Genomic DNA, 27861 nt, shown 5'->3' with positions numbered 1-27861 from the left:
CATCAGTAAAGGTGAGAGATGACTATTCATTTGTTTTTGTGCTTTCTCATTTGTACTCAAAGACATATTTGTCCCATCAGGAAAAAAATAAAGCTTTTTTTAAAGGATGCACTGCACGAAAGCCAAGCCCCTGTTTTCTCTGGCTTTTCTTTCTGGGTCCCACAGCTCTGAGGAGGAAATGACTGCAGGCTGTTTTCATTTGTACCTCAGCTAGGAAAGAGGCGACAAGCAGCATGCGGAGGCGGATAATTTGTGACAGTTCCACTCCAGCCTCCCAACTTGGAGCTTTCCCTTCCATAGAACTGTGTTGGAAAGTTCTTTGGTTATTCAAAGTGAGAACCGCTCACCACCTTCCCTCCCACGCCCCATCTATGGAGAAAATTGACTGTACTTCAAGGGACCCATATTGGCCAACTTGGCTAGGCACTGAGCACCTGCCATGGATTGAGAGCTCACCCTATAAGGCCTTCCTTAGTTTGCACAACAACCTATGAAGATTCTACCATCTGCTTGTGACTCTCAGCTGTGTGCCTTTAGAAAAAGTACTTACCCTCTCTAGGTCCTTGATATCATAATAGCATGGAAGTAACCTATGCTTCCTGGAGGGTGGTAAGGATGAGAGACATTACTAAGTGAAAGGGATCACAAAACAGAACTGGATAGCCAGGACCTGGCGGCTCACTCCTTGACACCCAGGAGGCTGACATCTGCAGATCAAGGTTTGAAGTCAGCAAGGGTAGAAAAGTCCATGAGACTTATCTCCAATTAACCGCCAAAAGGCTGGAAGTAAAGCTGTAGCTCAAGTGGTAGAGTGCCAGCCTTGAGCATAAAAGCTAAAGGAAAAGCACTTGGGCCCTGACTTTACACTCCAGTACCAGAACAACAACAACAACAAAAAGATGAAAGTACTCGGTAAATAGCAGATGTTGTTATTGGCAGCATAGAATGGGCATCTGTTAGGCACTAGTGGCACTAGTGCCTGTAATCCTAGCTATTCAGTAGGTTGAGCTCTGAAGATCGCAGTTGGAAGCCAGCCAAGGCAGGAAACTCCATGAGATTCTTATTCCAATCAACTATCAAAAGAAAAAAAAAAAGCCATAAGTGAAGCTGTGACTTAATGGTAGAGTGCTAAAGCACACAAAAAGCTCAGGGACAGCATGGAGCCTGAGTTCAAGCCCTAGAACTAGCAACAAAAAAGCAAAACAAACAAAAAATGGACATCTATATTTTGCTCTTCCAACATCTTTTTTCTAGGAACCATACACCAAGTCTATTTGGCAGCGCATCCTCCATTGCACATGCATCTATTGCACATGCATCCTCCACTGCATGTGCATCCTCAAATGCACATGTGCAATCCTCCATTGCACACATGTCCTCCATTACAGTGCATCCTTTACTGCATGTGCACCCTCCATTGCCCATGCATCTATTGCACATGCATCCTCCACTGCAGTGCACCCTCTATTGCATGTGCATCTATTGCATATGCATCCTCCATTGCATATGCATACTCCATTGCATATGCATCCTCCATTGCACAACCATCCTCCATTGTACAACCATCCTCCATTGTGTTGCGCATAGTCTTCCGTTGCGCATAGTCTTAGGTCATCCCGTGAAAGATACAGATGGCCCAAGACACGCAAAGCAGATATATTCTTTCCTGGAATTTGACAGTATAAGATGACCATATGAGATTAGAAATCTAAGAATTCCTCTTGGGTCTATTCTTCTATCCCTCCACTGCATAAGCTACCCCCCAAAGTTTCTGTAATTCCACTAGTCATTTCTGAGGCTTGAGATGGAGAAAGTCCAAGACAGGCTTCAAGAACTCATCCTTTTTCAGCCAACCCTTTGCTCCAAATACATCCCAATGACAGATCAAATTGTAAAAGAGGAAGACTCCAAAATAACTCACCTTTGACACCAGAAACAAGCCCAAAGGCAATGTATCTTTCTACAGCCCTAAGGTGCCTGAACATCAGAGCCAGTCAGAGCAAAACCTACAAATTCAAATAGTATAACAGGACTAAAAATATTCCATGTGATATGGAGGACAAACACTATGTCTCTGCTTAAAGGCAGGTATTGAAATGTGGATTCACTCCCTAGGTCCCTGGTTTAGTTGGGGTTCTGAACCTAAAGAGGACCTTGATTAGACACAGCCCTGTGGCTTCTTGTCTGCAGCTAGGATTTCTCTAGCATCACAATATGCAGACCCTGTAAGTCTGTAGTGTCCCCGTCTGCAGGAACACTCTAGACTCTCAGTGGCTGTCTAAAACAAATGATGGAGCCAAGCATCCAGCTCATATCTGTAATCCTAACTACTCAGGAGACTGAGATCTGAGGATCCAGATTTGGAGCCTGACTGGAAAGAAAAGTGTGAGACTCTTATATTCAATTAACCACCAAACAACAGGAAATGGAGCTGTGGCTCAAGTGTAGAGCACTGGCTGTGAGCACAAAAGCTCAGGGACAGGGGCTGGGAAGGTGGCTCAGTGGTAGAACGCTTGCCTTGCATGCCTGAGGCCCTGGGTTTGATTCTGCAGCACCACATAAACAAAAAGAAAAAAGCCGGAAGTGGCGCTGTGGCTCAAGTGGTAGAGCGCTAGCCTTGAGCTGAGGAGCTGAGGGACAGCACCCAGGCCCAGAGTTCAGGCCCCACGACTGGACCAAAAAAAAAAAAAAAAAAAGCTCAGGGACAGTGTGTAGGCCCTGAGTTCAAGCCCCAGGATGGGCACACATGCACACACATGGAATTGAAACCATACATGTACTATTTTCCTGTACACATGTACCCATGGCCAAGTTTAATTTGGCAGCAATCCCCCTTATCCAGTTTCGCTTTCCATAAATTCTAAAAACAGTGTTTTGAATTGCATGTCATTCTCAGGAATGTGATAAAATCTGTTTGCTGTCTGCTGCATCCCACGCTGTGTGCAGTGATTGCACTCCCTGCACACAGCACATGCACACTGCATACATCCATCCGCCAGTCACTTGGGAACCATCCTGATTACCAAACCAACTGTGACTACTACTGGGTTTTAGTTCAAGGAACCCTTGTTTTATTTAACAACAGTCCTAAAGTATAAGAGGAGCGATGCTGGAATTCAGCAATACAGAGAAAAACCTTCAAGAACCGTTTAATGAGAAGTTGAAAGTCCTCAATAGAGAGAATAAAAAACATACACTGAGGTTGCTAAGATCTACAATAACTAATATTGCTAATTTCTTTATTTTCTTTCATCTTTTTTTCTTTCTGTGCTGGTCCTTGGGCTTGAACTCAGGGCCTGGGCAAAATCACTCAGGTGATTTTGTTGTTAGTTATTTTTTAATGAATTATTTTTTTTGTTCAAGGCTAGTTAGTGCTCTATTACTTGAGCCACGGCACCACTTCTGGCTTTTTGCTAGCTAATTGGAGTCTCATGGACTTCCCTGGCTGGACTGGTTTTGAACTATGATCCTTAGATCTCAGCCTTCTGAGAAGCTAGTATTACAGCATGAGCCATGGACACCTGGCTGATCTTCCTACTTATGCCTCCCACTCAACAAGATGACAGGCACATGGCCATCTCATTGGTTGAGATGGATTCTCAAAAACTTTTTCCTCAGGCTGGCCTCGAACCTTGAACCTCTTGATTTCTACCTCCCAACTAGCTGGGATTACGCGTGTGGATCTCAAGGCCTGGCAAACTAATACATTTTTAAAGGCCATTAAAGCTGATAGGCATAGTTCTAAATGTATAAAAGTCAACTTTATAGTAATATGCTAAAGGTTAGAATTTTTTTGTGCCAGTCTCCTAGAGCTAGAACTCAGGACCTGAGCACTGTCCCTGAGCTTCATTGCTCAAGGCTAGCTAGTGCTCTTTCACTGGAGCCTTAGCTCTACTTCTGGCTTTTTGATGCTTAATTGAAAATAAGAGTCTCACAGACTTTCCTGCCTGGCCTACCTTTGAACTGAGATGTTCTTATCTCACCCTTCTGAGTAGCTAGGATATCAGGCATGAAATTGATTTTTTATGTGTGTGTTGGCCCTAGGGCTTGAACTCAAGACCTGAGCACTGTGCCTAAGTTATTACTCAAGGTTAGTGCTCTACCACTTGAGTCACTGGCCCACTTTCAGCTTTTTGGTGGTTAATTGGAGAATCTCACACTTTCCTGACTGGGCTGGCTTCAAACTGAAATCCACAGATCTCAGCCTCCTGAATAGCTAGGATTGCAGGAGCCATCAGTGCCTGGCTTAGAAATTGAAATTTTAAAAATAACATTAAGCCAGATGCTTAATGTTAATTACAGGCTCATGCCTGTAATTCTAGCTACTCAGAATGCTGAGATCTGAGGATTGTGGTTCAAAGCCAGCCCTGGCTGCAAAGTCCATGAGACTCTTATCTCCAATTAACCACCAGAAAAAGAAAAAAAAAACTGCAAGTTGCACTGAGGCTCAAGTGATAGAGCACTTGTCTTGAGTTGAAGAGCTCAGGGACAGTGCCCAGACCAAGTTCAAGCCCTACTACCAAAAAAAAGCCCCCAAACAACAACAACAACACAAAAACATTAGCAGTGGCTAAAAACTGCAATATTTAGAGCAACTTAACTAAATATGTGGGCAGGGAGAGGTTGTTGCAGATTGTTTTTTGGTTTTCTTGGGGGTGGGTTGGTTGTTGTTTTTGCTGGTTCTGGGGCTTGAACTCAGGGCCTGGGCACTGTCCTTGAGCCTCTTGGTACTCAAGGCTAGCACTCCTACCACTTGAGTCACAGAGTCACTTCAGCTCTGAGTAGTTTCTTGGATATGTCTCCCAGACTTTTCTGCCCAGGCTGGCTTTGAATCACAAGCCTTAGATCTCAGCCTCCATTAGCTAGGATTACAGGCGTGAGCCACCGATGCCTGGCTATGTTAGTCTTGAACCCTGAAAACTACAATACATTGCTGAGTGGAATTTCAAAAGATATATGACAGCCAAGTTCAAGCCCCAGGACTAGCCTGCATGCACACACACACAAACACACACACACATGAAATCTAGAACATATCGATGGGGATGGGCTGGAAGTATTATATCTCTTGAAACTGATCTAGATTCAGCAAATGGTAATCTAAAATCTCAGATTTTGGAAGAGAGAATAATGGAAGGGGTGACTAAGAAGCACTGGTTATTTTTGGTAGACATGTTCAACTGTAATCTGAGTTAGAAACCTGAGCTATACAAGGGATTAACATTTCCTTTAGTTCAGGAAATTTTTTTTAGTTTTTTTTGGGGGGGCGGAGTCAGTTGTAGTTGAACACAGGGCCTGTTCTTGAGCCTTTAGGCTAGTGCTCTACCACTTTGCACCACAGATCCACTTCTAGTTTTTTGTGGTTAATTGGAAAGAGTCTCACAGACTTTCCAGTCCAGGCTGGTTTTGAAGCGCAATCCTCAGATCTCAGCCTCTTCAGTAGCTAGGATTACAGGTGTGAGCCACTAGCATCTGGCTAAAACTTAAGATTTTTATTGTAGTTTTATACAAAATCTTGAAATTGGGTACTGGAAGTCTTCTGCTTTCCATTTCAAAGTTGTTTTGACTAAATATCTACAGGTAAAATTTAGGATCAACTTGTCAGTTTCTATTAGTTTCATGTCATTCAGAGGGAAATTATATGGAGTCCACAGATTCATTTGGAGGGAAAGTGATTCTCAGGAGCATGAAGCCCTGTACCCATGTACTAACTTTCTTTACATACCTCAGGAATAATCTATACTTTCAAGTACAAGTCAAAATGCACATATATTCTTGTTTGTTGCTGTACAATTGACCACATACACATACACAGAGGTACTAAATTAATTCAGTCAATAAAATGTGGTATTTTAAATAACTCAGCTAAGTAATGGAAACAAAAATCTTGACCCTCATCTTGCACCATATGGAGAGTAACTCAAAACATGTTTATAGACCTCAAGGGTTAAAACTATAACCTCTAGAAGGAAAAAAATGTCTATGACATTAGTTTTAGAAACACATTTTTAGTTATTACACTGTTCTGATCTAAAAGTTTATGTTCCCCTACAATTCGTACTTGGAAATGCCCCGGGGTGATGGTGGGAGGGGGAGGGGAGGGTGTGGGGGCCAGGACCAGAGGGTGGCTCCAGGATGGGCTCAGTGCCCTCATCAGAGGTCTGCTGGGGGCTGGGAAGATGGCTCAGTGGTAGAGCGCTTGCCTTGCATGCATGAGGCCCTGGGTTCGATTGCTCAGCACCACATAAGCAAAAAGAAAAAAAAAATCCGGAAGTGGCGCTGTGGCTCAAATGGTAGAGTGCTAGCCTTGAGCTGAAGAGCTGAGGGACAGCGCCCACGCCCAGAGTTCAGGCCCCAAAAAAAACCAAAAACAAACAAACAGAGGCCTGCTGGGACTGCTGGCCCTTTCCAGCAAGCGAAGACACAGCGCAACCCACTTTATGAGTGGATCCTCACCACAATGAACCTGGGCCTTGACCTCCCAGTCTCCAGAACTGAGAGGGTAGACATTTGTTGAGCAACAGCTACTGTTACAGCCGCCTGAATGTGCCAGCAAGAAACAGTAAAATAACGAATTATACATCAGGAAAGTAACTCTTTTTCTTAGAGAAAAGTTAGAATATGAGTCACAGCTAATATTTCCAAAATATATAACATGTACCCACAAACTGATATGTGGAATTGAAATGCCTTTATACAACTACTTATTTAATGTATATAATGTATATATTACCTATATATGTGTATATATATATGTGTGTGTGTATACACACACACACACGCACGCACATACACACACACACATATTGTGTATGTGTGTGACATCTGCAGAATGCCTTTGTGCTGCAGTGCCCCAGCATCTTGGCTGAAAGCAGAGCAGCAAAAGGCTGCAGAGTGCAGAAGCCTAGGACTTGGAACTGGGCTAAATAACTTTTCTGTTTGTCTTTCTCCACATTCCCTACCCTCTCTATAGCACATGTCCCTCCATAATTTTACAGGAAATGAAAACAGAAAATCTCTCTTAAGCATGTTTTTATTTTTGTGTCTATTGTTTTGTTTTCTATTTTGGTACACAGGAGCCGGGGCTGCACTTACACGAACCTGTCACATCTTGTTGCTCCCCATAGTAAATCACCAGGTACCAGGTGTGGCTCTGCTCTCTCTGCCTGTTAATGCTACAATCTCTATTTCTATGAGCATAAAACAGAAAATGTCTGAATCTACAGATGAACACAGAGGAAGAGCAGCCAGTCTGTTGGGATAGGGAGACTGGTGACAAAGGGCTCTTGATGGTGGCTGTCTTTCTACATGGACCACATAAAATAACCCCAGAAAGAACAGCACTTCTGGGGGAACTCTGAGGACCTCCATCCTGACTATTAGATCCCTCTGACCTTCTCAGTGCTAACATATCCTGGACAAAGGCCTAAGCTAACACTGAAGCCATGGAGCTCCTTTGGCCCTAGGTGAGGTTAGTCCAGGGCTCCTAGCTGCACCCCTCCCTAGGCAGGAGCCCTACCCCTTCCTCACCCCCCCCAAATGACCCCATAGCAAGGTCTGAGCAGGCTGTGCCCCACTCTAGAACGTCTTGCCCTCGAAGGCATGGAGATTAAAGGCAGTATCCAGAAACTTCCTCAGTGACACCAGGTGAGTGTTCTTGTTTCCAGTGGCTGGCGCAGCTGCTGGCTCACGGCCTACATACCTGGAGGAAGACAGACACGGGAGGTGGGGCTGGGCCAGGTCCACACTCACCCAGGACTGTTGGGCTGTGAATCTGAGGAAGGCTGGCCTGGAAGTCACTTAACTTCCTTCCCAGAGGACTGCCTGGCCTGGGGCAAACTCAACCACCCAGCCACAGGAGCGGGGGAGAGACAGCTCCTCCACGCTACTGGATTGGACAACAGATGTGGCCATAACCCAAAGGCTTTGGAGGCAAACACACTTTGGGCTTCTCTGAGGTTCTCAGGTCTCCTCCCCTCACCCCTCCCAGGATAGATGAGGCTGATACTGAGCACCAAACAGCTGCTGCATGCTAAGCAGCCCAGAGCATGATGCACGCTCACCACCCTGGAGCAGAGCAGAGGAGAGAAAGGCTCCAGGAAGCTAGGTAAGGTGTCCTGACCAAAGGAAGGTGTGGGGTCTGCAGGAGAGTTTGTAATTCACTTCTAGCTGCAGAATAAAAGCAAAGGTTTTTTTCCCCATGAAGGCAGGACTGACAGTGCTCCAGCCCTGCTGGAGAAGCCAATCTGCCACAGGCAGACCACACAGAGCTTCAGGAATCTTGCAGTTCTCTCTGCAGTTTTCAAAGATGGACTAGGAAAGGACAAAGGGCAGTTTGGGGTGGCACAGCCCCAGGGAGCCCAGCCGAGGCAAGCGGCAGGTAGGGGCCCAGCCTGTACCATATGGGTCGAGCCTGGCCAAGGATGGTCATGAAGCGCGGGCTGATGTAGTCATAGTAGCCCATGTTCTTGTGCTCCTCTTGACACCACACGAGCTCTGCGTTGGGGTACCTCTCTGCCTCCTGCTTGATCAGATCGAAGGGAAATGGAGAGATCTGCAGTGGCAGGGAGAAATGGGGCACTGTCAAGGAGAAGTAGTTCTGCCTAAGGCCAACAAAGCAAAACAGGATATGAGCCACAGGGCTGGCCCTGCCATTCCCAGCACCCTGGGCCCTGCCCACAGCACACCTGCTCCAGGCGAGTGATGGCCACCTGCCCCTCCAGGCCCTGGCTGCTCCGTTCCTTTACCAGATCGTAGTACACTTTTCCTGTGCAGAAGATGAGCCGCCGCACCTGCCCAGGAGCCTGAGCTGCAGCCCCATCTTCTGGAATCACTCGCAGGAAGCTGGTTCCTGCATCAGCACCAGAGAGGCGTCAGTTTCTGTGCACACCGGCTGTGTCCTCAGGCCCTCTCTGACCACTGCATTAACACAGCCTTTTGGCTGTGGTTGCACTGGACACCTCTTGACTCAAAAGATGAAAAAAGAAATAAAGAATACCCTGTAATGTCCCAGGGAGAGGGCTAGAGGCAGAGCTGTAGCCAAGATCAAAGCCCCTCTCAAAGCTCTGTCCACATTTCCTTCCAGAGGTCACAGCAAGTGTAGGTCAAACACACTTCAGACCTCTCAGCAAGCCACTGCTTCCTGAGCAGCATGGCTGTCTCCAAGTGAGGACACAGGGGGGCTGCTGTCAGGACCCCAGAGAGGAACTGCATCCAGCCAGGCTACTCTGCCATGTGCTGGAGTTCTGCACTGGCCATGCCAGCCACCGTCCACGCTGCAGAGGAGCACTCAAACTCACAAGCGGAAAAACAAGGTCCAAAAAGGGACTTCTCCTGTTACTGGACATCCTGTGTTCCAAGATGGCTCTGCTCTGTTTACCTCAGGCCTCACTCCCACTCCTCAACTTTCTACTGACCCCCCCCCACACACACACACTTTCAAGTCAATGAGACAGAGAGCTGCTGGAAGGGGCACCATGTTCCCAGGGCCAGTAATGTCTGGTTCAGGAATAAAAATCGAATGAATGAATGAATGAACAATATTAGTGCTCAGTGAACCAGGCAGCTCTCGCTCCTGTGAAAAGCCCTGGTCAAGAACAGCCAGGCTGGACCTGGCGCTCATTCAGAGTGACCTGAGCTGGCCATGGAACCCATCTTTTAATTTGTGTGTGTCTGGTGTGGACTAGGCCAGGACCTGCTGCAGGGCCAACAAAGACACGGGGGGTGGGGGGCAGAGGAGCCCCAGGGACAGAAGCCATGTCATGGCCACTTCCTCAGGGTACTCCACAGATCCAGGCCACACGGCCACTCCTCTAATAGGCCACCCCACAGATCCAGGCCAGGCACATACCTGACACCATCTGGTCGAAGCTGGACTTGGCCTCCGGGTGCCTCAGCAGAGATTTGGGTGTGAAGACAATCAGCTGGAAAAGAAACACATGTCTAGCTGCCAGTGCCCCCTCCGCCCCACACATCCCAGGCATACCCATAGTGGTGCCGACGGGCAGGCGCCTGGCTCACGGGCTTGCGGAAGGGCAGCAGGATCTGCCGGCGGAGCACGTGGAAGTAGCTGGCCGGTGTAGAGCAGTTCACGACGATCCAGTTGCAGTCATACAACTGGCTTACCTCAAAGTCCTTGGTGAACACCTGTGGTGGAAAGAGGTGTCTAGGGGGCAGCGTGGACCCCAGGCCCTGCAGCACAGCAGCGTGTCCCTATGCTCACCGGGTAGGCGTCCGAGTCATCATTGCTCATCTGCAGGAACCTCTCAGGCCGTGCGGAGGAATGCTCCGGGCCCTGAAAGCACACACAACACAGTCCAGGCTGGCCCACAGGACAGTGACAGCCACCCTGGGTTTAGGGGGTCTAGGGAGCTTCTAGAACTGTTCCTTACCCTGGAGCATAGTCCACAGGGGCTATGGGATCAGACAAATCTGAAAATTGAGGTTCAAAATCAGCCCCGGCAGAAAGTCTGCAAGATTCTATCTCCAATTAACCAGCAATATGCTAGACTCTAGGAGTGGCTCAAGTGGTAGAGCACAAGCCCTGAGTAAAAAGCTGACACTGCAAGGCCCTGAGTTCACAGCTTGAACTCAGGTATCACACCAAAAGGGGCTGGGCATAGGGAAGCAACCCTAAGGCAATTTTCTCACTTGAGGGGATGGTGGAGGGGGAAGAGATAGGAGTGACACTGATCAAGATACTTTGTACTCATTGAGATGTTGAATTAAAACTCCTTTGTACAACTATATAAAGGGAATTAAATAGTGTGTGTGTGTGTGTGTGTGTGTGTGTGCGCGCGCGCGTGCACGCACGCGACAGTCTTGGGTGTTGTCCCTGACCTTTTTCATTCAAGGCTGGCACTCCACCATTTGAGCCACAGCTCCACTTTTGTCTTTTACTGGCTAATTGGAGATAAGAGTCTCATGGACCTGGCCCAAGTTGGCTTTGAACCTTGATCCTCAGATATCAGCCTCCTGAGTAGCTAGAAATATAGGTGTAAGCCACTAGCACCTGGCTTAAATTTTTAAATTCTGAACATTCTGAAATCACATAATCTAGCAGCAACTGACTGAACTGAGTACCTACTTTAGGGACCACTGTATTCGTAAATCACTCATCTGGAGAGCAGCCCCAGGAGGTAGACACCTATTTCCTCTCCACACAGCAGCAAGGGAAGGGGCTGGCAGAGTAAGAATGGGCCAGCACCTGGCAGAAGAGGCAGGCTAACCCTGCTGGAGACTGACTCCCATCTGCCCACAATGCAGACCGCCATGATTCAGGACCAGGAAGGCAAATATTATTCTCAACCTTGCAAGGGCCATTCCAGCTCACCTGCCAGCGCCTACATGGTCCCTACACAGCCCCCACGTAGCCTGCTTGCCAGCCCCAACATGGCCCACACAGAGCCTCACCATGCCCTCCATGCCATGGGGCAACAGCAGCACAATGCCATTGTGCCGAACCCACTTGGCCTGGCCGGTGCTGATGAACTGGTCAATGATGCACTGGGCTGTGTTGTGAAAATCACCAAACTGAGCCTCCCAGAGAACCAGGGCATTGGGGCTGGCCATGGCATAGCCCAGCTCAAAGCCTAGAGAAAAGACATCAAGATGGAGCTTGCTGTATGCTGTTAACAAGTGTCAGCAGCTCCTGTCAAACCCATCCATTCCTCATATGCCCTCCCTGCCCCATCCATCCTCGGCAACAGCCTGAGAAGAGCCCAGGGATTCCCCTGGGTCTCAACAGGACAGGATGTGCCTTGCTAGAAGATGCCCAAAGACATCACCCTTAGCTATTACACCATACAAGGCCAGGTGCCAAGCCCAGGAGCCAAGTCCAAAGGTACCCTGGAGGAGGATACAGGACCCATCTGCCAAGAGAAACCACGCCACACACACACGCACATGTGCATGTACATGCACATACATGCACTTGTGTGTGGGCACACACACAGAGATAGGCAAAGGGGACAGAGGTAAGCACAGAGGCAGTTCTTCAGAGCTGGGAGCCACAGCCCAGGCAGGGGACTCCAGGGGAATTCCCACAGCTTTCTGTCTGGGCTCGATGACTACAGTCCAGAGAAGAGGCTCTGGTGTCTACAGAGACCCACTAAAAGGCACTCAGAGTCTCCCAACTGCAGTCTCTGAGAGTTCTAGGTGGGATCTAATCTTATTCCCTATGTCCCTATCCCCCAGGGCTATGTCCAGTACCTGCCACCCAAGGGTTCTCTAAGCTCTCCAGCCCTTGCCCTCCTCCCCACAGGCCTCAACTCCAGCTCTCCTCTACTTGTCCCTGGTCCCCAGGGACCTCAGGTCCACCCAACCCACCTAGGACTCCGTATTCTGAGAGGGAGCTATTGCACACGGTGTAGGGGGCCTGGTCAGGCCACAGATGGTTCATAGGAACACATGTCCTCCGGTCAACTTCCTGGTCATGAAGAACATGGTGCCTGTGGCTGTGGAAAGGCAGAGAAGGAAGAGGATGATTGCAGAGGTGACATGTGTTTCACAGCAGGGCATCTGGGTCACTACCCCCAAAAAGTCTGCAGAGTATCACAAAATGGTGACACCAAGAAGGCTGTGATGACAACCTGGTCCCTGCCCACACATAGCACTGGGGGTCCTGGAGTAAGATGTGCAGGTTATAGGATCTCTGACCTCGGTGTCTCACTACACAGGGACCCAATGAGTCCTGCCCTACTAGGCTAGCAGGAGCAGGTTGGAGCCTGAGATACAGGATGGCACACCACTGAGGCATGGGCTCCTACCCATCCTGCTGTCCTCTCTACCAACTGGCCTGCCCTGCCCAAGCTCAACGGAGGCAGGAACTACTGTTCAGAACCTGAGGCTGCATAGTAAGGGGGCCTGGCTTGAGACCTGGCTGGGTCTCAAGTCAGCAAGATGGGCAGCCAAGCAGCTGCCTGACTCCTGGTCTGGAGCAAGGCCAGAAGATGAGTGCATAGGCCAGAAGGAAGAGCTTGTTGCTCTTGGAAGCCACACCATCATATCTTGCTACCATGGCACCAACTCAGGATATAGAATGTCTGGGGCCCAAATCAGAGAAAATGGGACAGGGACAGTGGACAAGTGGGTCCCCATCTGGATCCAAAACCTCAACAAGCAAGGTAGGAAAGGCTGCCTGACAGCAGAGAAATAGAAACAAATGGTCCTAAGGGTCACAGATGACCACCGATTCCTGATAGTTGCCAGCTTGGGTCAACAAGTCTTGCTGTGGGGGTGATGACTTGGGCCTGGCTGGATGCCAATGGTATCTGCTGTGTTACCTCAGCCAGAGGGAGAAGGGCCAGCTCTCTGTTCTCTGCCTCCTATGCTGATCCTGGGTGCTCATCTTCCTTGCCAGGCTGAGCTCAGAGATCCTCCACTATGCCCTTACCTGAATGTGCCCCTCTCCACATCCTGGCCGCTGAGCCGCACATGGATGCCTTCCTTCAGCAGCGAGCCGAAGGCCATGTACTCCGCCAGTGCCCAGTCCACCGTGCGCTTCTTGGTCATGTCTGCACGGCCACGCAGGATGCGAGATAGGCCTATAGGAGGACAGGAGCCTGAGGAGCCTGACCACTGGCCTGGGACAGATGAAGCATCTGGGTTCTGGGGCCTTGGTGCAAAAGCAGGACTCTGGCAGGCTGCAGGAGAGCCCCACCCAGGCTCCCCTGCCCTGGCCTGCAATCCACACAGCAGGATAGCCTGGGTCAACAGCCATAGCCTTCTCTACAAGGGAAGACCGGGTCTTTCACTGCCAGGGCTCCTTGTAGCCACCCTAGGCAGGAGTGCCTCTGCTTTCCAGAATAAGAGACTATGGTTCATAGGGGAGACGTGTGCACTCAAGTTCACAAACCCAGCAAAGAATTCGAATTCCATCCCTTCCTATCTATAAACGACTGTGATACACAGCGTGGCCTCAGCCCCAATGCCATCAGCAGGTTGCTCAGGAGGGATGGCGTCCATGGATATTGTGAGGTGTCCTCTTGAACTACAGCCACAGGACCCCAGACTTTCTAAGCAGAAAACACAGAGGTCACAGCCAGAGGGTTCAGTCAGAAACCACCCACTAGCCAGGTTCACCAGCTGGGTGAACAGAGAGTAGCCAGGGGGCTACTCTGGCAACTGCAGGAAGGACTTCCAGCATAGTCCTCCCTATATTCCAGGCCCAGACACCCATCCATGGATGCCCCTGCTTCCCTGCTCCCTGCCTGGTCAGGGATACCCCAAGAAACTGTTTGGCAAATCCAAGTTGCCAGTTCCTAGCACCTAGCTGGAATGTGGTGTCCACATCTTCCCACCTCCCTATATCCACACTGAGGAGGGTTCATGGTACCCCAGGGCACAAAGGAGGCTTGGAGAGTGACAGCAAGCCAGTCAAAGGCAACACAGGGATATGCTACATGTCAGGGGTCCCCACCAGCCTCCCCTTGGGACACTGTTAGGTCTAGGACAGTGGCCATGCTAAATAAAGCCTGTATAACAACTCACCTGTGTGGATCTTAAAGTCCTCCAGGGGCACAGAGCTGGCCACATTGCCAATGTGTGTCAGCATGTCCTCTGGGATGCCGGTGGCAGGACACGTCATGCTCTTGGGCTCCCCATCCACGTTGAAGAAACCTGAGGGGACAGAACTCCACCCATACCAGGTTGTAGGGCTCTGCTGCCCCTGGTCAGGACTGAGAGGACTATGTTCTCACCCCTACCAGCACCTGGACTCACCCTTGGGACCTGCTGCAGGTGGGCAGCGACAGCTGACCCACACCCTGACTCAGCCCTGCCCCATCAAGAAGGCTCCTCCTTCCCATGGGGACAGCCATGGGGGGGGGGGGTGACCTTCTCCTGGAGTCACAGGGACCGCCTGGGTGGTGTCTGCTTTTCCAGGGCTGTCTGATCTATGACAGTGCAAAAGTTCCAGGTTCCCTGAGTTGTGTGTCACTCACTCACCGGGCCAGGGTGAGTCCAGCCAGTGCTTTATATGCAGGATCTTTTTGTCCTTAGACCTGCCATATGCCTCCTCACAGATCCGGTCATACTTGGCAATTTCTTCCTAGAATCAGGATGAAGGAGGTATGGATGTCATAGTTGGCCTGAGGCTCAGTCTACCCAGACTCATAAAATCTGGTCCCCCTCACCAAGTTCTAGAACTCTCTCTCCTTGGCTTGTAAGCCTCTCATGGCCAGAGGCCCAGATCCCAGAGTTCACAATAATCCTGGGGTGTTCCCAGCCTGGTGGGCCAGTTGTGTGATCAACAAGTGGCTTGAGGGAGACCCAGGAAAGACTGACTCAGTCCTCATCTCAGAGTTCCTTGAAGTGGAAGGACCAATACATCCATAGATAATTTGGAAGATGGACCCAGTACAGGACTGATCCTACAGGAGGTCTTCCTGGACTCCTTTCTTACCTGAAGCTAAGCCTCCTCCACATCACAGCAATGCTCTCATCCTTAGTTCTCTGTTCCCCTTAATAACCAGGGGCTTTAGGCTCAAGGACTGTTGACGACATCTTTAAATCCTGTGCCTAGCACTGAGATGATGACATTTACAACCACACATGGGTTTCTATCCAGGGATGTATGTGGGGCCCACATGACCTGCTGCCCACCTCAAACTCCTGCAGGGTAACAGTGCCCTCAGCGATGAGCTTGTCCGCGTACTTCTTCAGCACAGGCACCTGCTTATGGATCTGCTTGTACATGAGGGGCTGTGTGAACATGGGCTCGTCCATCTCATTGTGGCCACGCCGGCGATAGCAGACCTACGGGGGCGGTCAGGGGGCTCAGACCCTGCCCAGACCTGGTGCTCAGGTGGGAGCACTGCAAAGCTGGGGCTTGTCCAGTTGGCTCTCCCTGAGGCACCCAAAAGCAGCCACTATCACAACCACCAATTCAGAGTCCCACACCCAGGCCTTGGTGCAGCTGGCATTTGGCTCCTGTCTAAAAAGCATTCTCAGCCTTTAGAGCTGAAGAGGTAAAGACCTGGCCAATTCAACCCAACAAGGACAGCTGTCCCCACTCAGGATCAAGCACCTACCTTACTTGCTTGGCAGGGACAGGACCCTCCCTCTTTTCTTGATCTCAGCCACCCCCACGCCCACCTGGCCTGCCCAGAGCAGCAGCTCTTGCCCAGCCTCCGTCCTACAGACCTACCAGGTCCACGACGACATCCTTGTTGAAGGTGTTCCTCCACTCGGCAGCCACACTGCACACATAGATGACAGCTTCAGGGTCGTCGGCGTTAACATGGAAGATGGGTGCGTTGACCACACGGGCCACGTCAGTGGGGTACGGTGAGGAGCGGGCCATTCGTGGGTCTGTGGTAAAGCCAATCTGCAGAGGCAGGAAAAGCCAGCACACAGATCTGCTTAATTGCTTTTTGTTTTGAGGGGAAGACAGGATCTTACAGACTGGCCTCATACTTCGGGCTCAGGGGATATACTTGCCTTAGCCTCCCAAATAGCTGGGACTGGCACACACTGCAATTCCTGGCATTACTCTGCTTCCTTTTAACTAGACAGATGGTGCTAGCTCCCGAGATTAGACAAATCAAGGGGGTGAATGAGGGCCCCTCAGAGGGCACAGGGATATACATGGGACGTAAAAGCGGAACACATGGATGGCTCTACAAGCCAACAAAGTAGCAGTCCCATAGACAGCGGTAGCCCTAAGGAGACTGCCTCCTCTCTCTGCCTGTCACTTTTCTTCATTGGCAGTGAGGAACACAGGCCTCGTCCAGCAGTGAGTGTACAGCCGTGGGCAAGGCACTTCAATTCCAGTGTCTTCATCTATGAAAAGTGCTCATTAAACTCCTGCCTCCCAGTGATACTCAAGGAAGATTAAATGACTCTGCAAATAAGGCAGTTAACACAGGATGTCTAGGCTCCTGAGATGAGCTGCCATTAACTACAGCTGCCCTAAAGCAAAGGCACATGACACTGCCATTTAAGACCAAGGTGCTCTGGAGCGAAGGTCACATCCAGTCCCACATCTAGCCTCTGTGCTATGTTCTTTCGTCCTTATGACCTTCTCTGTGCTGTCTGTACAGTGTTCCTGGGTACTCATAGATATGAAAATCCAAAGATGCTCAAGTCCCTCACAATAAGAGGTATGTGCATAAAGCTCACACACACCTTCTCCTGCACTGTAAACCATCCCTAGATGGCTGCCCTTGGAACTCATGATCCTCCACTTTGCTTTTCAAGTGCTTGGATTACAGGCATGTATCACCATGCCTAACCTGAATATTTTGTTTCATTTGGTTGAACCCACAGCTATGGAACCTTCAGAAGCTGCAGATGCAGATATCTGGTATGGAGCCCACAGTCTCACCTGGTTGTTGACCACAACATGCACAGTGCCATTAGTGGTATAAGAAGGCAGGTCACTCAGGTGGAAGGTCTCATAGACCACTCCCTGGCCAGCAAAGGCAGCATCCCCATGGACCAGGATGGACATGACCTGGAAGGCAGGGTAAAAGCCATCAGGGCGCTGTACTCCAGACTAAAAGCCTGCCATGCCCCTACTACCAGGGTCTCCCAAGTCCACCCACTCAGGGCCAGGTCCTCAGGGTCCACTTCTTCAGAGTTTAGCCCCTAGATAATATCCTTCAAGGCCCAAATGAGCTCACCTTCTTGCCCTGGGCATCCCCACGGTAAAACTGTTCTGCCTTTGTCTTTCCCTGAACTACAGGGTCCACAGCTTCCAGGTGGGAGGGGTTGGCCACCAGCGACAGTGTAATGTTTCTGTTGGTGACACGGTTGATCCTCTCATGGTACATGCCCAAGTGGTATTTGACGTCCCCAGAGCCCTAAAGGTCAAGGAAGCACATGATAAGCCCACCTCTCCTATGCTAGGCAGTGGACGGCCATGATGTGCCCACCTCTCCTGTGTCAGGCAGTTGATGGAGGGAAGGCAAGCTCATCTGAAACTTGGCTCAAAGGCCACAAGCCCCTAGCTCACCACAGCCTATGGTCCTGTCATCATGACTGGTCTCAGAAGGGAGAGAAAGCATCAGGACAAAGGGGCATCCCCTGGCAGTGACTAGAGGAAATGAAGGGTAGCTCAAATCAGTGGAGCTGCTTGCCAGGCCTCTGGGAAAACACCAGATTCAAATCTCTACCTCATTCCTTACACCAAAATAAAGCCACCATTATCAGAGAAAACCAACCTATGTTAGGATTTTGGTAGGAAGTCTTTCTTTTCTTTCTTTCCTTTCTTGGGGTGGGGGGGGAAGGAGGAAGGGTGTGTGCGTGCGTGCGTGCGTGCGTGCGTGCGTGCGTGCGTGCGTGTGTGTGTGTGTGTTGGGGCTTGAATTCTAGGCCTGGGCGCCTTCCCTAACCCTTTTTGTGCTCAGGCTAGCACTCTACAACTTCCAGCTTTTTCTGAGTAGTAATTTAGAGATAAGAGTCTCACAAACTTCTTTGCCTGGGCTGACTTTGATCCTCATATCCTCAATCTCAGCCTCCTGAGTAGCTAGTATTACGGGTGTAAGCCACCAGCACCAGGTGGAAGCCTTATTTTCTAAACAAATTCAAAGCCCAGAACCCAAAAGCAGGTAAGGCAGATTAAACTGTCATGGATGGGGGAAGAAAATCAAGGCATAGTGTTGGGAAAGGAATTACACTGGGGAAAATATTTATAAGACAAAAACAAGAGGGCCAGGTGGCTCAGTGGTAGAGCGCTTGCCTTAAATGCATGAAGCCGGGCTGGGAAGGTGGCTCAGTGGTAGAGTGCTTGCCTTGCATGCATGAGGCCCTGGGTTCGATTCCTCAGCACCACATAAGCAAAAAGAAAAAAGCCGGAAGTGGCACTAGGGCTCAAGTGGTAGAGCGCTAGCCTTGAGCTGAAGAGCTGAGGGACAGTGCCCAGGCCCAGAGTTCAGGCCCCACAACCGGACCCCAAAAAAAAAAAGAAAAAAAAAATGCATGAAGCCCTGGGTTCGATTACTCAGCACCACATAAGCAAAAAGAAAAAAGCGGAAGTGGTGCTGTGGCTCAAGTGGTAGAGCGCTAGCCTTGAGCTGAAGAGCTGAGGGACAGCGCCCAGGCCCAGAGTTCAGGCCCTATGACCAGACCCCCCCCCCAAAAAAAAAGAAAAGGACTAATGCCCTCAATAAGCAAAATGCTTTTACAAATCAGTAAGATTTTTTTAAAAGTTAGTAAGATAGGGCTGGGAAGGTGGCTCAGTGGTAGAGTGCTTGCCTTGCATGCCTGAGGCCCTGGGTTCGATTCCTCAGCACCACATAAGCAAAAAGAAAAAAGCCAGAAGTGGCGCTGTGGCTCAAGTGGTAGAGCGCTAGCCTTGAGCTAAAGAGCTGAGGGACAGCACCCAGGCCCAGAGTTCAGGCCCCACGACCGGACCAAAAAAAAAAAAAAAGTTAGTAAGATAAGGCAAAATGAGTGAAAACTATGAAAGGAAATTATAGAACAAGAAATAAAATGGTTCAAAGATAGGCGAAAGTACTCAGTTATACTCATAACAAGGAAATTTGTTAAAAATGAAATCATTGCCAGGTGCTAGTGGCTCATGCCTATAATCCTAACTAATTCTCAGGAGGCTTAGCTTTAAGGATCACAGTTCGAAACTAGCCTAGGCAAGAGATTCATCTCCAATTAAGCATCCAAAAGCCAGAAGTGGAGCTGTGGCTCAAGTGGCAGAGTGCCAGCCTTGAACAAAAGAGCTCAGGGCCAACACCCAGACCCTGAGTTCAAGCTGCAGGCCAATACAAAAAAAAAGTAAAAAATCATTGTAGTGTACTCATTACCTCACTCATGTAACTGTAACCCTCTGAATAGTATTTTACAAAAAAAAAATCATTGTAGTGCCTACCATATTGCAAAGATGATTGGACAAGGCAGGGGAGGCCAGGGTTGTGGGGTGTACAGGCACTGATGCCTGCAACATCCTCAGAGGGTAACTTAGTCCAGCCTCAGTTCTAACCACTGCCCTTCTCAGACTCCATCTAACATTGACTCATTACACACATGTGAAGACACTCACTACAGCAGCTACAGCCTCACAGCGGATGCTCTGTAGCTGCGAGAAGCCTGGGGCAGCTGCTCACACACTCATAGGAGCCGATAACTTCGTTAAGTGAAAACAGCGAAGTGCCCATGACAGCCCAGGCTACTCCCAGGGCTCTGGACAAAGCTGCTTGCATCTGCACAGAACAGTCATAGAATCACAAAGCTCAGCATGAACACAAGCACATACCCCAAAGCTAGACACAGAACAAAATCTCACAATGGAAACATATTCTCATTGCTCAAACTGTTTTTTAAAACAATGTTCATATTTCATTGTCAGCTTACTTTTTTGTGACATGCTAATGTGGGTTTTTTTTCAATCTAAAAAAAACCATAAGTATTTCAAACTAACCTTTGGCTAAGCTTTCTATCCAAACTCAATTCCCTCACTTCCCTCTCTCCCTGCTCCCTCCCTCACACAGACAGACACACAGACACAAACTTGGAACCACTCAGAGGCAGGTGCTTTCATCCTTATTCTACAGAGAAGCATCCAAAGCTTGGTGCCTGGGGGAAATGAACAGGATACAGAAAGAACTTGGGCTGGGTGCCAGTGATTGTGGGTCCTAGCCTTGCACTGGCACGGGGTTCTAGGTGTCCTTGGAGCAGTTACTGCAACTTTAACAAACCAAGCACTGTGCTGGGCACTGGGGCTTTGAGGACAAGGTCCCTGCCCTTGTCCTAGAGGGAAAGACAGATATGCATGCATGCACACATCAGGCTGGAAAAGGCCAGAAAAGAGGCAGGGAAGGGAAAAAAGGACACAGAGGAAGGACAAGGTCACTGCCCACAGACAGCCATCAAAAGGAAAAACAACAGCACGCTGTATGAAGGCAGGGCAGAGGAGGGGGAAGGCAGTGAGTGTTAAGGGCCCAGCATGGCCAAGGCCACAGTGACATGAGAACAAAGAGGGAGAGCAGAAAAGCAGGTCCTTGGCTGGCCAATGGGCACATCTGACTGCCACAGCTCTGTGGGGCCAACAAACAGGTGAGCTACCACTCCATGCTGGTAGCAGGATGGGGCACACAGGCTGAAATGACTTCCTGACAATTCTGTAGGATTCTCTGGGCTTCAGTTGCCACAGCTGGAAACAGGGAGATTGGCCAGGATGACCTGAGAGCTTTCTCAGCTGCCACAGGCTGCACAAGCCTTGGGAGCCTCACACACATCTCAGCCCTACTCAGGTTTGTTTCAGCCTGGAAGCTCCAGTGGGCCCAGATCCTCTCTGAGGCACCAGGACCAGGGCATGGCACCCACCTCATCAGCCGCCTCCAGCTTGGGGTCAAACTGGCAGAAGATCTGCTCCAGGTCCTTGCGGATCACGTTGGCCAGCACATTTAGCCTGCCCCTGGGACCAGAGGGCGTGCGCTCACACCTGCCACCATGGCCACACCCCAGCCCAGCACTGCCAGGCAAGGCCCAGCCCTGTCCTGTCTCATTCTACCAAGCCATAAGGGTCCCAACCAGCCAGCTCTCTGCAGGCAGACACGCCTACACATCACTAACCCCATCTCCTGGTCCACAGGAACATCAAGAAACTCAAGGTACACTTGTATGAAGTCCTGTCCCTCTTGGGAAGAGTTGGCAACATGGCCAAAGAAAAGGAATCTCAGAAAACTCAGTGGGGCTTTGGCCAAGTATCTGGCTCTTTCATGAAGAGCTGACCAGGCCTGCTGACTCTAAGAACCTACCAGACCATCCACCTCTACCACCAGCATCCCGTTTTCATCTCCTCCCTTGCCCGAGTCCCCTGGGCAGCAGGCCCGCCTCAGAGGGGCAGAAGCCGGCTCCACCTGTGTGGCATCCCCAGGATGACATTCTCGATCCCCATCTCGCTGGACTTGTCGATGATGGTCTTGAGGGCAGGAATCATGACCTCACATCCCTCCAGGCCAAACCGCTTCTCTGAGGACCATTTTCGAGCGAGAAAGTCTTCAAACCTGATTGGGAGAGGGGATGGAAGGGGCAGGACTGGAGCTCATGAGGGCTGTCCCCAAACATGGGAGCTGGGTGCTGGGACGAGAATGGATTTAGACCCACACCTGACACCTTGTCACTCCCACCTAGCAAGAAGCACAAGATCAGTGCAGGCGTGGGCCCCCCAACTTCACTGAAGACCTCTGCCCAAAGCCTTTCCCTTCCCAGACTCCATCCTCTTCCCTCTTTACAGCCAAACTTCTCCACCCACTCCCCACCCACCCCTCACTCTCCTGCCTGCACTGCAAGGGGCTCTCTCACCAAGTCCCCAGACCACCACCTGGCTGAATTCCAAGTCCAGATCATATCTCACCAGGCTGGGTGGGTGAGCTGGACTGGGTGCACCTCCAGGCCTATACCCTGAGGCAGGTCCAGCTTCAGAGTCCCACTGCCCATGCTGGGAGGCTCCGCTGCCCTCACTCTACACTGCCCAAATAGTCCCACAGCCACAGTCTGCCCCTGACACCATGTTTCCCTGGAGTCCCACCTCTCTTCACCTGCCTGGCTCTGCCCTGGACCAGCTCTTGGCCAAGCTAACTGAACACCTGGTCCTAACCTGCTGAAGGTACTCCTACAGCCAGGTGGGGAGGCCAGCCTAAGCTCTGGGCCCCTGAAAGTTCCCCAGTCAGCAGCCATGCAGGTGCCGGTCCAGGGCAGTGCTGACCTCATGGAGCGCACCAGCCGGGCCAGCAGGGTCCGCTTCTCCTCACTAGAGAACTGCATCACGCCAGGGGTCTCAAACTTCTGCCGGATCCACTGGCACTGCTCCACATCGTTAATGAACATGAACTCCAGACCAATGTGCTGGCAATAGGTGCTCTAGAGGAAATAGGTAGGAACTCCACAAACAGCCAGGAAGAGGGATGGCGGCCCAGGAGCACACGAGGAAGTGCCCTCCCACCTCTCACACTGCAGAGAGCATCATCAGGTGTGGCAGACACACCTGCGGGGCTCACCTCCAATCGCCTAATGATCTCCCGAAGAGAGAGCGTGTTTTCAGAGCCCCCAATGAAGGTGGTGGTAGGCAGCTGGAACTCTTTATCCAGGTCAGCCTCCTGCAGGTCGTAGAAAGCTGGGGAAGAAGCCCCAGGCAACAGAGAGGAAAGAGAGAGACCAGGTCTAGGGCAGGGTGAACATCCTCAGAGACCTCCCCACCGCCCCAACAATCTGCTCTGTACCCTCCCTCGATCTCTTTTTTTTTTTTGGGGGGGTCTGGTTGTTGGGCCTGAACTCTGGGCCTGGGCACTGTCCCTCAGCTCTTCAGCTCAAGATTAGCGCTCTACCACTTGAGCCACAGCGCCACTTCCAGCTTTTTTCTTTTTGCTTATGTGGTGCTGAGGAATTGAACTCAGGGCCTCAGGCATGCAAGACAAGCGCTCTCCCACTGAGCCACCTTCCCAGCTCCCCCTCCCTCGATTTTTGTCCTGGAAGCTCAGTGGTAAATAGTCAGAGAGAGCTCACCTACTACCAGGGGTGTGGGCTTGGACAAGTATCACCCCTGCTGGGCACAGTGAACTAGATGGGAAAGATGGAAAGGCATCCCTTTTGGGCCACTGTGCAGTAGAAAGGAAAAGGCTAGAAGAGACCTAGACCCAGAGGCAGGCAGAGGTAGGCTTGGTTCAGGCTGCCCTCCAGGATGCAGAAGCCCCTCACTGGGCCACAGTACCAGCTTGCTTTGCATTAACAGGGCATTAGGAAAGGGTCCCAACTCTCACCCAACTTATCAATAGTCGTGATTAAGTCTGAGGGCACAAAGGAGTCCAGATCTGCATCCAGAATGCCCAGGGGGTCCAGCTGGGCCACGTGGTGTCCCCGGATCTGAAAAGAGGGTGAGGAAAAGGCCAGGCTGGGTCCCAGATGAAAATACATTTGCCTAGGGTGAGGCTGGGAGCAACTAGAACATTACTCCTAGCTTCACAATTTCTAGTTTTCACACATCTCACCCATGCTGCTGCCTGTGAGACCCCAGCCATGGCCACCAAAGCTGCAGTGAAAGCACCACATGTAGCTGACCAAAGTAGTGAAAGGCCTATATACAAAGGGATGTACTACAGTATAGAAATTGTGAAATTCGGGGGGGGGGGGGAGGATGGGAAGGGATGGGAAGGGGAAACAAAGGAGGAGTCTACAATGCTTGATAAGAAATGTATTCATTATCTTGCCCATGTAATTGTAACCCCTCTGTACAGTATTTTCACAATAAAAAATAAAAATTAAAAAAAAAAAAGAAATTGTGAAATTCTAGAAACTTCCTAAGTGCCCATCAAGAGAAGTCCAGCATACAGATAAGGAAAATCTACCTGAATGAGGAGGAATGAGGCAGTCACCACAAAATACCTCTAAGGAAAAAGACAAATCCTGAAATAGTACACATAGTGAATTACCTATTATGTAAGAAAGGATATGTGAGTAAATATATGTATTGTATGCACACAAACACAAGACTAAATCATAAAATGAGAAAACCATAAAACAAGAAAAAATGATCATCTACAATATGGCACACACTGGAATAGATACAAGGACAGGTCTAGAAGCTATACTTTTTAAGAGAATAGCTTGCTTTGAAGGTATTTATTTGAAGGTATTTATTATAGTAAGCCTTTTATATTCTAAAACTAAGTGAAGCTTTAAAATTTGAAAGTAAAATGAAGTAAATTAATAAGTATATAATTCAGTGGCACCGATTCCAGTTGGCAAATGGAATATTCCCTAAAGACAAACAGAACTACAGGGGAAAATTGCATAAACTCTTTTCCATTACCAATCTTAGTAACAGTGTTTGAATTGTTCTCCCAAGACTGTTGCACGTGGGCTGTGGGGAAAAATCAATAAGCCACTGCACAGACGTCTTTGAAGATGTCTTTTTGGCATCTTTGAAAGGAGACAGCACCACAAGATTGATGAGGTCAACAGCAAACCCTTAGTCCTGCATTTGAAGTATGCTGCACCAGTATAAATCCATAATGCATGTCAGCTTTCTAGAGGAAAATAGTCATTTTCCAGCTCTAACTATTAAAATGACTAAACCAATGGGAACCTGGATGGATCCGGGCTGGGGAGAACCATACAGAATAAGACTTGGAACACGTGTCTGTGTGTGTGTGTGTGTGTGTGTGTGTGTGTGTGTGTGTGTGTGTGTGTGTGTGTGTGTGCGCGTGTGTGTGTGTGTGTGTGTGTGTTGGTTCTGTTGAACTCAGGGCATAGGAGTGTGTGTGTGTGTGTGTGTGTGTGTGTGTGTGTGTGCGTGTGTATGTGTGTGTGTGTATGTGTGTGTTGGTTCTGTTGAACTCAGGGCATAGGGGTGTGTGTGTGTGTGTGTGTGTGTGTGTGTGTGTGTGTGTGTGTGTGTGTGTGTGTGTTGGTTCTGTTGAACTCAGGGCATAGGTGCTGTCCCTGAGCTTTTTTGCTCAAGACTAGCCCTCTACCATATGAGTCACAGCTGCACTTTTGGCTTTTTGATGGTTAACTGAAGATAAGAATCTCACAGATTTTCCTCAAGTCTCAGATCTCAGCCTTCTGAGTAGCTACGATAAGTAGCATGAATCACTTGCACCCAGCAGAGCCTCTTAAAGCAGTCAGCAAAGGACCATCAAGAACTGCCAGGGCTGGGATTTGGACACATTTTGAGCAACAATATGTCTAACATCACATGCATATCATCATATATCATTACAATATAATCACAATATATACATATCATTTACAACAAAATGAAATCATCAAATATGCCTAAATGTATGCATTCACATAAAATTTTAAAAAAGGAAAAGAACTCTACCTTTTGAAGGGTATAAAAGAATTACCACTTATATCTGAAAAATCAATCAATAAAAGGAAAATCAAGTATTGCCTCGTCTCTACTATCCAATGTGTACTTTGGGAGAAGCACCATGGACAGAAGAATTTCCTGTATTTCAGGTAGTAAATAAAGAAGGAAAGTGAGAAGGCCACTATTTTGTTTTTGCAACTCCTAATGAATTCCTAATGAACTCCTAAAGAAATCACTGAAAATTCCCATCCCCATCACCAACTGGTAACTGGTTTGTTGGGAAAATCAAACTTCTAGATCTCACCACCATTTAGAAAAATCACGTAGGACAGAAGAAGGAAGGTAAAATGACACCTAGGAATGTGATCAGCAAACTCAGGAAAACACAGGACAAACCACCCGGCACAAAACCTGGCAAGGAACAGGAAAGGACAAGACTTCAGAGCCACATCAACCTCTGAAAACTGCAGGTTGTTTGGACCTTGTTTTACCCAAGCATCAAAAAGAAAGCAAGGCAATGGAAAATCATAAATATCACTTGCCTATTTCCAAGCTATTAAGGATTCTCCTTATAAAGAATTACTGCTATTAAGCCAGGCACCTAGGATTATATCCTAGCTACTCAGGAGGCTGAGATGTAAAGATAATGGTTATCTCCAATTAACCACCAAAAAACTGAAGTAGACCTGTGACTCAGGTGGTAGAGCATTAGCCTTGAGCAAATAAAGCTCAGGGATAGGCTCTGAGTTTAAGCCCCAGGAACAGCTTTTTTAAAAAAAAAAAAAAAAGAATTACTGCTATTATTCTTATATGTTCTTTTTTTTTTTTCTTTTTGCTTATGTGGTGCTGAGGAATCAAACCCAGGGCCTCAGGCATGCAAGGCAAGCACTCTACCACTGAGCCACCTTCCCAGCCCTCTTATATGTGTTAATACTATTATGATATTATGTTTCTAAAGATAATTTCTATAATTCTAAGGTTTTTTTTTCAGTGCTAAGAATTAAACTCAGGGCCTCACATGTGCTTGGCAAATGCTCTACCACTAAGCTACATCCTCAGATTTGTGGCTGCTTCGTGTGTGTGTGTGTGTGTGTGTGTGTGTGTGTGTGTGTATTTGCACAGACACATGCATGCCTGAATTGGGCCTTATAAACCCTTCACCTCAAGCTCTTGTTTGATTTTTCCACTCAAGGTTGCATTTGAGCCACACCTCCACTTCCTGTGGCAACTCTCTTATCTCTATAACTACAAACTGAACCATCCCTGGATCAAATGAAAGGATATCTAGGATACACCTCAAGGTAACAGCAGATAGAGGACAAAAAGAAGGGGAGCTAGACAAAGGAGGTTCACACCTGTAATCCCAGCTACTCAGAAGGCTGAGATCTGAGGATCATGATTGAAAGCCAGCCTGGGCAGAAAGTCTGTAAGACTCTTGTCTCCAATTATCCACCAAAAAAAGCCAGGAATGGGGTTGTGGCTCAAGTGGCAGAGCGCTGGCTTGAGCAAAAAAAAAACAACTCAGGGACAGTGCCCTGGCCTTCAGGACTGGCATGCACACACACACACACACACACACACACACACACACACACAAAACTCAGGGACAGTGCCCTGGCCTTCAGGACTGGCATGCACACACACACACACACACACACACACACACACACACACACACACACACAGTAGAGGGAAGGGAAAGGAAGAAATAAGATTATCCACGTGATGGGTAGGTGGCTCACTACATTATTCTGCCTCTTATATGCTTGAAAATGTCCGTAATTGGAGCTGCAATTCTCCTCGTGGCAGCTATCAGTGTTGGGCCTCAGCTATCTGTTCCTCAACTTCAGACAGAGCAAAGATGGACACAATTCACAACTACCCCACCAAGGCAGACTAGGACTTGCTTGATCTTGGCTAATTACAAAACAAAGAGCAGCAACCAGCTGGAACTCAGGTGAAAGATAAGACCCTGAGGCAGAGGGGATGTTTACTCAGTTCTATACTCCCTGTTCTAATCATTGTCAAGGTCAATCACAGATCCCTGTTCCATTAGTTTCACCAGCCAAGAAATGTAATACACTAGAATC

General features: G+C 49.0%; 1 protein-coding gene across 1 annotated transcript in view; it reads right to left on the bottom strand.

Annotated features, from left to right (window-relative positions):
• Window positions 1–7017: 7017 nt before the first annotated feature.
• Ogdhl (oxoglutarate dehydrogenase L) overlaps window positions 7018–27861 on the bottom strand; it is a 28683-nt gene continuing 7839 nt past the window's right edge. The window contains exons 5-24 of the mRNA XM_070020901.1: window positions 23715–23817; window positions 22956–23071; window positions 22664–22818; window positions 21816–21962; window positions 21280–21370; window positions 17625–17804; window positions 17327–17455; window positions 16148–16327; window positions 15604–15756; window positions 14947–15049; window positions 14491–14619; window positions 13394–13544; window positions 12328–12455; window positions 11413–11591; window positions 10223–10294; window positions 10021–10146; window positions 9851–9923; window positions 8688–8851; window positions 8400–8554; window positions 7018–7702 (exon numbers count right to left, since the gene is read on the bottom strand). Of these exons, the coding sequence (XP_069877002.1) occupies window positions 7579–7702; window positions 8400–8554; window positions 8688–8851; window positions 9851–9923; window positions 10021–10146; window positions 10223–10294; window positions 11413–11591; window positions 12328–12455; window positions 13394–13544; window positions 14491–14619; window positions 14947–15049; window positions 15604–15756; window positions 16148–16327; window positions 17327–17455; window positions 17625–17804; window positions 21280–21370; window positions 21816–21962; window positions 22664–22818; window positions 22956–23071; window positions 23715–23817 (2658 nt within the window). The 3' untranslated portion in view covers window positions 7018–7578. The remainder of the gene's footprint in view (window positions 7703–8399; window positions 8555–8687; window positions 8852–9850; window positions 9924–10020; window positions 10147–10222; window positions 10295–11412; window positions 11592–12327; window positions 12456–13393; window positions 13545–14490; window positions 14620–14946; window positions 15050–15603; window positions 15757–16147; window positions 16328–17326; window positions 17456–17624; window positions 17805–21279; window positions 21371–21815; window positions 21963–22663; window positions 22819–22955; window positions 23072–23714; window positions 23818–27861) is intronic.

This window comes from Dipodomys merriami, unplaced genomic scaffold (assembly GCF_024711535.1).
Source record: "Dipodomys merriami isolate MVZ:Mamm:240054 unplaced genomic scaffold, mDipMer1.0.p SCAF_14, whole genome shotgun sequence".
In the NCBI taxonomy this organism is placed as follows: domain Eukaryota; kingdom Metazoa; phylum Chordata; class Mammalia; order Rodentia; family Heteromyidae; genus Dipodomys; species Dipodomys merriami.
This window is presented reverse-complemented; position numbering and strand designations above follow the sequence as displayed.